At 39.6% G+C, this 11,780-nt stretch overlaps 1 protein-coding gene across 1 annotated transcript; it reads left to right on the top strand.

Annotated features, from left to right (window-relative positions):
* Positions 1-5,862: 5,862 nt before the first annotated feature.
* spartb (spartin b) lies at positions 5,863-10,944 on the top strand (the record flags this gene model as incomplete). Its single annotated transcript, XM_010778550.1, has 4 exons — positions 5,863-6,116; positions 6,582-7,411; positions 9,307-9,504; positions 10,777-10,944. Coding segments are annotated over exons 2-4 (1,191 nt in total), but the record flags the coding sequence as incomplete, so codon positions are not given.
* Positions 10,945-11,780: the final 836 nt, after the last annotated feature.

Genomic DNA, 11,780 nt, shown 5'->3' with positions numbered 1-11,780 from the left:
TCTTAAGCATTTATCAGACGGAATTGTGACATGATGTCTGAATTGACTTTAGGTGGACACAGGGACAAAGCATTTGCTGTACCTGATACAGAGGCACTGACTGCCTGTCGAATTTGCATGATTTTGTCAGTGCATTTAATTTGCCTACATTTTCAGCTTTAGATTTTGGCAACATATTGTAACCGACAAGCTGACCCCATTCATTTTTAAACTGGCTTGTGTATTTGATAACATATTCATTATGTCTCTAATAATTTCCCAATTTTTTAAATGTGTTGCAGATAAATGAGCAGTTCCAAAGATGCACTGCGGTTCCACTTGAGTCAACATTTATGTTTCATTCTGGACAGGTACACGCCAAAGCTTCTGGAGCTGTTCAATGCAAAGGGAGGAGCAGTTGGTCAGCGCATTAAAGCATTGTTGAAGGCACTGATTCAGGTGAGTTAACAGTGGTACATACTAAGTGTTTCGTTTCTTCTTCAGTCATCTTGCCTAAAATCAGTTGATCTTTTCAAAAACTTTTTTTTGTAAAAAGGACCAGTGTGTCAGATTCACTGGTAGCCAGAACTGAGGTTGCACTCCATAACCCACTTAACAACTCAACTAAACCGACAACTAGATTTGAAATGTTCATCACATTTGGTGTAATTTCCTTTTATGAATATACAGTATATTGATGATAAACTTTTTTATTAAAATTAGTCATGCTCTTCTGAATGTAAATCAGCATTTAATTTCTTACAAAACGTTTAACCACATAACAAAACATTAGTTGTTCAGATGTGCTCCCCGACCCACTTTACACTTATTCTGATTAACTACATTCAGTAGGGGCTTGGACTGTGAGCCGTATAGGGTCGCCGGTTCAAATCCCTGACCAGACCTAAATATGGAGTGTGACTGCTACTTGGAGAGGTCCCAGTTCACCTCCTGGCCCCTGCCGTGGTGCCCTTGAGCAAGGCACCGGACATCCCCCCCCACTCCCATTGCTCCCTGGGCGCTGTACAATAGCTGCCCACTGCTCCTGGCATAGACTCCTGGTACTAGGATGGGTTAAAAGCAGAGGCCAAATTTCACTGTGTGCTGCATGTGTGACCATTAAAGAGGGTTTCATCCCTCCCATTCTATTCTACATTTACATGCTTACATGATACCAGAATAATATTAATACATTATATTGAGATAATATACCAGTTGTATGTATATACAAATATTTCTCTATTAGATGGTTATTTGTAAGTGTTGCAGCCACAGATTAGGCGGTCACCAGTTGTCTTTCTTCACTCGTCACAACTTTTTTGTTCTACGAGTACAACTTTGATCATACACGTATTCTCTTGCCTACATTGCTCTGCTGCAGGTACACTTAATTCAACTTACTAGCCTAACTCCGTACTTATTTACAACCACAGAAGAAGAATTCTTCTTCTTATGCTTCTTCTTCTCTCTTGACGCAACCTTATGGCGAAGACTAACAACAGCATTTCCAAATAAAATACTGCTTAGCAAGAACACAATATCATAACATGTACATGTGTGACATTAGAAATAATAAAGAACAACATTAGATGCAAATAAAAAATGTATTGTGGGGTTGCTTCTTACATGTTGTACACAGTGGAAATAAACATTCTGGTCAACTTAACATCAGGGATCTTCTTAATTAACATATATATCCGAATTAAGCTGTCACATAAACACAAGATAATTAAAAATAAATCGTTAAAGATTGGTTGAAATAATCAACTGTTCTTATTTATTCTAGGACCCATGTGCTACTGTCTGTAAAAAGAGAGAGGTGACCTTGAGATGCCTCATTGAATATATGGGAGAACGTGGAGAGGAGCTAATCTCTGAGCATGAGGTGAGGTTAAAAATAGGTAGTTTGACATTTTATGAACTATGTCATCATGACTATGTGGTAAATTCTTGCAAAACAGTCTTTTTTGTAAAGTCTTAAACCCCTTGTAATGCACGTGAATTGCACCTCTGTTACCAGCTAATGTAAACTCGCTGTACTCGTTGTGACTTCAAGACAGATTTTTTTGTTGTTGAGGAAAACACATCACCTATCACCTTATGTTTGCCTCAGTGTGAACATAAATACAAATGTTCTTAAGATTAAAAAACATTAGTTAAGACATGACAAACATTGTTCTTAAAAGCCAGGATTTTGTCAACTGTGTCTGTTTTTATAGGTGCCTTAACAAACAGAAAATACTGTTTAAGTATAAGTTCTAACTTTTTGTAGGTCATTAGCAGCACTTACCTTAAGAGTAACTGTAAGTTGTTAACACAAATGTTAAGACTTTCTCCTGTCTCAGTGTTACGTTAATGTTATATATGTGTTGTGCTTCTAAACATGTTACTGTTTTATGAAAACCGTTTGAAAGCACTTTCTGCTGCTTATGTTAATAAAATGTATTAACATTTCCATAACATTCTCTTTTTTAAATCTATTTGTTTAATCTGCAATGTTTAAATGCTATCAAATATTCAAAGGGTTGGATTGAAATCAGGAAGAGTTTGTCATATACGTAGGTTCTGGCAACTCAATTGAGTTTTATAATTTATTTATTTACTCTTGTCTTTTGTGGTTCTTAGCATATTGTTATTTGCATTGGTTACACTTAATATGTTGGCTTTTAATTGTAGGCTCATCTCATCTTTTCACATGCAGAAAAAATCACAATAGTGAGTTTACCCAACTCCTATAATTGCTTGGAACCACTTGACACATATTTTTTTAAGTTTTAGCAAAGTAACACATTCTTGAGTAGATTAAGACTTAAAAAAGTAAGTTTCACCAACTAAAAAAATGCAAAAGTTGACTAAACTCTTAAAATTGCTTGGAACATTTTTTTAAAGTTTTACCAAAGCAACAGTTTTTACAGTGCATTAAAGGTCTCCTATTAGGCCTATGCTATTTTTAGGCATTACGGTCCTCAGATATATACAAATATATAAAAAAACATGTCTATGATGTGTTTTGCTCAAAATACCCAACAGATAATGCATTTTAGACATATCCCTCTGTTTCAACCCTGTTAGGGAAGTGCTGATTCTGGGTCAGTAGCTGCTGGCCCCGCCCCCTTTGGAGCACGCAGGCACACTGTGAGCTCCAGAGAGATGAGTGTTTGCTCTGCTCAGATGCAGCTAAATAATGCCATGATTAAACGCCATTTCATGTTCCAAACCACATCAAGGATTATTTCTGAAACAGTATGGAGCTCAAATGCTTTTTCTCTTGCGGGTTTACCACAAGGTGAGTTCCTTTTTTTATTTGCTGCTTTTTTACACATAGGCTACTCTCTCCAGTACAGGTTAGCTCTGAGTGTTAGCGATCTTTGCTAATGTAAACAAAGACCATATTACGTCCAAAACATGTCACATATTGTTTTTGATAGTGACGTTTCTGATCGGGCCTTGGGTGTAAAGCCAGCCCACATTTCCGATATTACGTCATATCGGACGTAAATCTGGATCAGCTCCGTTGTACACCCGTTTTTAGAGATTTGGGTACGGGGGAAAAGAGAGAGGGTTTTATTTTCTGACACTTTTTGAGCTCCCTGACACACCGGGGACACAATTATGTATAAAAGACATCAAAAAGTGAATTTTCCATGATAGGAGACCTTTGAACACTGTTAGCATTAGACTCAGGAGGTAAAGTATTGAACTGACTCAATGAATCTATTCATTAAAATAAATTGCAAGAATTGATCAAATTGGAATTAGGCCACTGCATTGTTAACAATACCGTTTTAGATATTTGACAATATTTGTGTAGTTTGTGAAAATATTTGCAATATTTAAGATGAAATGTAAATATGATGTACAATATAAGAATCACAATATTCACTAATATGAGGGCCATAAGGGGGTGTGTTACCTGTTACCTTTCTTAAAGAGGTTTTTGTACTTTTAGTCTTTCAATATTGTGCTTACATTTCATACATTAATATTGTTAACATAAGGCTTCCAGGTAAAAGTCCAGCACATTTTTACTACTATGACAAACCAAAAAGTCTGCAATGTAAAAGGTCTATCCTGTTTTAATGCACTTGTAAATCCTAACATGAGTGTGTGTTGTTGCAATGTGATGTTCCCGTCCTCCAGACAGGAAGGAGAGTCTCCTTACGCCAGGCAGAGGGAGCCAGGAGGCCTGCAGGCTGCAGACGGTATACAGGCTGCAGGGAAGAACACATTAATTAAATTGGACAGAATGTAATCCGCAAGATCCTTTTATTTTGACCAAGCAATCCTCTGCAGAGTGTCTGATGTATATGTTCCTCCTTTGAGAGTATAAAAGTATGTTGTTCAGTGAGATCTTTACTGGATCCTTACTCTCTCTTGTGTGTTGCTGTCAATCTCCAGGTGCCAACTTTAACCCAAAAGCACCGGCACCCTTCTGCTGCTGCAGACCTTCCCAAGAAAAGGAAGCAGACCTCCAGGGCCCCTCCTTCCAAACATGCTAACCTGCCACCTGTTGCTACTGTGGCCCCCAGACCTCCACTGCTCCACTGCACCACGACGCACCTGTCAACATACACAACCGCTCAGTAGAAGAGTTCCAGCGCATCTACCATGGAGTTGTGGCAACACATAGATATTAAACACATTTTCCAAATCACTTAGAAATCCATCTCTTAGGTTTTCATTCATCCAAAACATTTATTTAGCTTTTCCTTCAACTCCTCACAGGTTCTCAAGCCTCAACCTCTGTCAGTAAACCTATATCCTGTTGCCACGTGGAGACCTCAGTGTAAGGCAAGGATCAAAGACACACATGTAAGTATCATGCTTCAGTGCAGAAACATAACAGTGTAATAATAATATGACTAGACTGAATAAAATGTGTTTCTGCTGCTTCATTGTTTTCATCTTCTTCTTCACTCAGGTATGTACATATGTACAAACACACATCAACTGAAACCTGACTGACTGTGATGCTAAACTTCATCGACCAGAAGGAGCTCCTCTTCCTCATTCGCCTTTGAACGCAAGGTAGTGTTAATACGGCTGATGTATAGAAGTATGAGATATTTGTTAGTGCTATCTCAGTTAATCTTATAAAGCCTATCAAAGTAGTTCAATAAACACAGTTATATATCTGTAAGTGAACATCTATGAGGTTAAAACTTTTCGCAGGACTAAAAAAATAAAATGTTAGAGGGGTTGGTAGTTATGAATGTAAACAATTTTACTTTTTAATAATTCATTAATATGTTCAAGGTTAGATAAGGGGGAAAGCTCAACACAATTCATTCCTGGTCACTTCAGTTATTTTAAATTTCACAGAAATGTTGTGTTTTGTCATACGTTCGCAAACACTGGTGCACTTCAAGAGTTCCCGTACTGTTTTTTTTTTACATGCATCTGCTGTAAATAGTTTGTGTTAAATATACGAATTGATATGTCTGGATGTCGTTTCTAAATGCTTCCGTTTTGTACTGTTATTTTGAAAGCATTGATGTTTATTTACAGTTTATTATAGTAGAAGCAGTTCTTCAGTGTGGCCTGTAGATGGCAGTAAACACTCACAGACGGGAGCTCCAACAAGCCGTTTAGGACATAGAGTGAATACCATGGTGAATACACATAGCCTACTATACAGAGATGCTGTATGAGAAAACAATGTGATTTTGGAAAATTGCACAATATAAATATATTTTAGTATACCTCAACAATGGAATTGTGATCAGTAGAAATGGCCATGACATGGGACCTTTAAACGAACGCGTGTTTAGTAAAACCAACGTCGATGCCACCATGATAATAATATATAACTTCCGGTGAATACTTTCACAATAAAACTAAAATTACAGACACGTTTTAAGGCACATCATGTTCCATGTGATGTTTTCGTGTTGAAGCAAAGCGATACATCCTGTCACGATACTTTGGCTTTTTCAACAGTATAGAGAGAAGTCTGTGAAACATCCCTTCTCTACATTAAGTGGAGTTGAAAAGGTCCGTCGTCACGTCCAAAACTTTACGTTAAGACAGAGGCAGAAGTCAACGTTATTCGGTGGCTAGAGGCATCGTTTTTGACAACTACGTAACGTTAGCTTCAAGCTAACCAAGCTGTTCTTCTGAGTTTTTCACTTACCGGGGTAAGTTGACTATGGACACCGTTAGCCCATGAATGAGCTTTTACTAACAATAATTTAACGAGTTATTTTATCGGACATCACAGTTATTTGTTTATGTTTCTCTTGTTACAATCATATTATGGCGTCAGCTGTTGTTTGTGTGTCGGCAACTTAGCCTTACTTTAGAGACCTCTTTTACAACAGATGACGCATCTAAGGGGATCAGGTAACGTTGATTATAATGAGTATTCATTACATGTTTCAAATTATAAAATGACGTCTGGTTGTCAATTGGCTGCTCTTAGCTCTGTGGCCAAAGATAAGCAGTAATTTGAATGGAAATACCCTAAAGTATAAGCACATATTTTGAATTATAGGTATGGTAAACATCTGCTCTTATGCTTTACATGTTTTTACGTGAGTTCTGTCAGCCCATGTGGATGGATGCAGCTAGTTATACATCCAGCTAATTGTACTTGTTTTCAGAGGGAATGGAGAAAGCTAAACAAGTTGCATTCGACAGTGCCAGACTCCAAGTGATCAAAGATGGCTATGAAAGGGCCTTTGAGTGCATAAATAAAGGACTGTCTGTAGATGAATCCGGGGACAAGACACATGCCCTGGAGCTCTACAAGCAGGGGAGAAAGCACCTCCTCAGGGCCATCAGTGTGCCATCCCAGGGAGACGAGTGTTATGGCAGCTCCTGGGAATCAGCCAGGCAGATGCAGCAAAAGATGCAGGAGACGCTGGACAACATCACCACTCGACTGGCCATTCTGGAGACCAGCTCTGACCTTGGATCTGCACCTACACTGAATACTAGCAGTGGATCTGACCCTGATGTTGCAGACACGTCTAAAGAAGGTCTCTATCCAAAACTTTCTTCCAAAAACAAACCAGATCCACTTTCTGCTAGCAGCCAGGCAGCAGGGGCTGTAGGAGGCGTGTCTGCCTGCAGCAGTAAGGGTCTCCCCCTCTCACCCACCAGACAGCATGTGGGTCCAGTGGAGAAGCCTCCAGTTTACTCTCCTGAGGCGGCTGAAGGCCACCTGTCTGTCTCATACGGCACAGATGAGGGGGAGTTGTCTTTGGTTGGGGAAGAGTTCTACAGTCGTACGTCTAACTCAACACCATCTCCCCAAAGTATGGGTGAAGAGGGAGAGGAGCTGATGTACATCCCTCATGGTGTACAGATATTCTTTGTCACGCCTGAAGGTGAGGTGAGCGCTCCCTCTTACCCGGGCTACCTGCGGCTGGTGAAGTTTACCAGTGACCAATCCGACAGAATGCCCAACCGCCCACCAGCTTTTCTGCAGGTAAGGTCAAATCAGTTCACCCCCCCACACACACTCACACTAAAACAAACGTAGTTACTTAGCCTGAAATAACTTGATAAGCCAGCCCTCATGACCATCTGATGCAATAAGCAGGATTGAAACGCCATCACTGCCATGTCACCAGTCTGTCTCGTGACCTTTAACCTGATTTGATAAAACGTTTGCTCGGCTCATCAAGCTCTCTCTGACTGTGAGTCAGCAATAGGAGACTGGTTAATGATCTCTAACCTACTACATCGACTTTATCATGTGATTGTTGTTTACTTGGTGCCCTAAGCTCAATTGATTTATGGATACAGTTTCATGCTCCTGGGAAATCTCGCATCAGGATCATAATTGGTACTTCACTCATGACCTACTGGAAATCAACTTCCTCCACATAAAAAAAACGCATCATGTATAGACTTGGCCACAATAACCTCCACATCAAACAACTTTGATGATCTTGTGACTATTTCATTAAAAATATATATAAATGATGTGGCATATTTATATATTTGGCTAAAAGTATAAAATAAATAAAACGTACCTTATGCACAGACCAGCTCAGGGAACACAATTGCCACTGAAGCAGACCTTTTTTTTTTAAGCATGGTGCCTGAAATGCATTGATACCAGAAAATAGTTATACATTACAGTCTGCGGGTAGGTTTATCTGCGAAAGATACCTTTTATAATTCAATCAAATGTAGCCCTGTTTTGACTAATGATTTATATGTGTACCGATATATCACTTACATTATTCAATACATCCTTTGTACTGAAGTATTGAAAAAGTAAAAATTACATTTTTAATGTAAATGATTTGCTGTGGCCAATTGTTTTCATTGCATTTACAGACCCTTGCAACTCTCTGATTGTAGAACCACACAAACAAGAAGAAGCAGATAGCAAAACCTATACAAACTGACAACAAATATTTGCTGTCAATAATAATGCTTTTACTTCATCCACCTTATCCAGTCTTGAGCACATTTGTGTGATTTCTTTACATTTGATTGTCAACGTTTTGCTGTTTTAAAACCACCAATACACTAGTGGATCATGAGACTGAAATGTGGCTCTTCATTGGGGAATTTCCCAGTTGGTATTTCCCTCAGTGACATCAGTGCAAGTAAATCAACTAAACCCTGCTTACACTGTTATGCCTTATAATCCTATTAGACATGCAGAGGGAGAGTGTTTCCTCTGGCGTCTCCTCTCCTACTGTTCACTGTTTTGCACTACTTAGGATCACCATTAGGCATGTGAGGCATGTCATTTTCAAGGTTTTGCAAACCTATACTTAAACGGCCGTATTATGATTTTTGGGCACTTCCCTTTCCTGAAGGTATTATATGGGATTGTGTGCATTTAAAAGGTCTTAAAAGGCTAAAATCCCCCCAAAAACCTTAGTTACATTGCTATGTATCAACCGCTCTTCTATTGGCTACCACTCCAACACATTGTATATGATTTGCTAGGGGATGTGATAACTGTAGGCGGTTGACTAATCACAACAGAGCCGGCCAGCCAATCAGAGCAGTCTGGGTTCTCGAGGTCCTTCAGCACAGGCAGTATGAGGAAAATAGTGCACTTTTTGAACATTAAAGCATGTAAACATGTCACAGTAAAGGCACAACATACAAATATATAAACCTGAAATGAGAATAATATGTCCTCATAAGCAGGATATTTTTGCAAAGGTTTATCCCTCTATTACATTTGTCTTGAATGTTAATTCAATTATTTTAGTTTTTTTAATATATATTGGGGCATGTTTCTCAAAAATAAATTCAAGTGTTGGTCTGATTCACATCTTCTTGACTTCATTACATGTAGTTATTTATCCTAAAATCACCCATTTATATCCTTTTTGTTTCGCTTCCTGGTAGGTGTGCGACTGGCTGTATCCTCTCATGGCCGTGGACTCCCCCGTGTTGCTCTGTAACACTGGTGTGTTTATGTTTCCGGACATGATGGCGCCGGCTCCAGGTTATTATGTCGGGGTGGTGCTGTCCGCTGAGCTGTCTGCGGCTCACAGAGCGCTGTTCCAGGACCTGCTGTCCCAGATGACAGATCTCAGGGTACAGGTCAGTGTGACTTTGCAGTCAGTTTTTCAACAGCACACACATTTGATATTCTTTGGGGAACATACATCTGAATATATAACATAACAGGGCACCAGTTGCCATGTTTTTTCATGCTGACCAAATGCTCTGAGAAAATGATCCTCTGAAATGAGTTTGTACTGTTTACACACATTAAAACATGTGCACATAAGTATTTCAAGTCCCCACAGAATTACACAAATCCTCTTGTGCCAGTGAGGGGTACAGAGAGCTATTTTAGGAAAATTAGCCTCAAGTTCGAGTGCTCAACCACTATTGGTAGTTACAGGCATGTGACAGTGGGTGTATCTTCCTATTCTTTGAAAGCTGCAATCTCACATATCAGTCATATTGTTTAATAATAACATTACCAAGTAAGGTGGGTCATAGATTTGTCCTTACACATACAGACACTTTTTGCTTATTAACTCTGCATTGAAGTGCAGTTGTAAGTCCTGGATGATATATAGTGTGCCATAATGAAGCAAGTTAGCCTGTCACTTAATAGCCTTCACTCTCCTCCTGCCGTCACTGACACATTCTGCAAATACTGCAGATATTTAATCTTTCCCTTCCATGAAAAACATTGAAGTTAATGCATTGCTTACATCATGCTTTGAGGCTTTATTGTTTTTTGCCTCGCATGAAACTCTTGCTCCTGCTTACTTCTGAGCTGGCACACATCTCCAAGTTAGCCCTGCCTCAGCATTGCAGAGATTTGAGAAAGGCAGGTGAGGAGAATTAATCAGTTATAATGCTCTTATCAGCAGCAGTTGGAACAGCTTCAGAATTTCAGCTGAAAGACAAGTGCCAGTTCAGCCATGATGGAGGTAGAGACGCTGGCTCGGATCGAAGCCAAACAAGGTCATTTCTGTTGTATGCAATCAGGCTAGTCATCTTTTCTGATGGACCTGATTCTCTGTCGGCCGAGGGTAGGCACTTTTGTGTTGTTTTCAGTTTTTAGGTCAAGTAGAATTTCTTAAATTTGAGCACAAAGGGAGACTGTTTCCTGACTGAATAGAGACCTTTTAAAAGGATTTTTTTCTCTGTGGCAAACAAAAGCCACATTGTAACGAGAAGCACATACTACTAAGAGGAGCTATTGTGTTAATTTGGGGTAACTTTGAGACAAGCTTCTGGACGAAAATGTGTACAGCTTGCACAAAGTAGCACTTTTAAGTGGCATTTAGGTCTTCATTTCAGCCCGTATTGTCTTCACCTTGCAGTAGCTAACCAATGTGCCTATGTGAACAGGCTCCAGAAGAAGCTGCAGAGACCATTAATCTCAGTCAGAAGGTGTCCATCGCTACGCCTCAGGAGACTGCAACAGGGGTCACAGAGGAGGATGAGAACGAGGAGGGGAAGGCTCTGCCTGAGTGGAGTGAAAAGGTGGCAAGCGGGATCCTGACAGGTGAGGTCAATTCAATTAAATTCAAAACCTTTATTTATTCAGGTGAAAACCCATTGAGATCATTGACCTCTTTTTCAATGGTGACCTGCTGCAAGTAGGTTCCAACATGAATACAAACATGACAGAAAAACAAAGAGGACATCATATGGCATATTTACATTCACTACAGTTTGTATAGCTAGTAACATTTACAGATACCAACAGTTTCCGATTGGATAGCATCTATCCTTGCTTTAAAAACATGTAATGGAACCAAACTGCTCAACTTCCATTCCTTTTGCAGACTGTTCCAAGTTAGCGGAGCTGCGCATCTAAAAGCTGTATTCCCTAAGACAGTCCTAGCAGTTGGCACATTTAATACAACCACAGCATTCGATCTCAGGCAGTAGCCATTTACAATACGCCGTGAGATCAGGGAGCAGATGTAGGATGGAAGTTTCCCTAACATTGCTTTGTAAATAAGAAGATACCAGTGATTGAGCCGCCGTGCAGTTAGTGAAAGCAAACCTGCCCTTGCATACAGGGTACAGTGATGGGTTAATGCTTTACAGTTTGTCACAAATCTCAGTGCACTGTGATAGGCGGCATCTAACTTGATCAGGTAATTGGCCGGTGCATTCATATAAAACAGATCACCATAGTCCAGCACAGGTAAAAAGGTCACAGTGACTAGCCTTTTCCTGGCCTCAAGTGAGAAACAGGACTTGTTTCTGTAGAAGAAACCTAGCCTAACCCTCAGTTTTTTTAGCAGGTTATTGGCATGCAGTTTAAAAGAGAGACAGTCATCAAGCCAGATACCAAGGTATTTGTAACAGGTAACCACTTCAAGTTTTTTCCTTGCATAGTT

Source organism: Notothenia coriiceps, unplaced genomic scaffold, assembly GCF_000735185.1.
Source record: "Notothenia coriiceps isolate Sejong01 unplaced genomic scaffold, NC01 NC01_scaffold00019245, whole genome shotgun sequence".
In the NCBI taxonomy this organism is placed as follows: Eukaryota; Metazoa; Chordata; class Actinopteri; order Perciformes; family Nototheniidae; genus Notothenia; species Notothenia coriiceps.
Note: the sequence above shows the minus strand (reverse complement) of the source record. Positions and strands in the feature narration are given on the sequence as shown.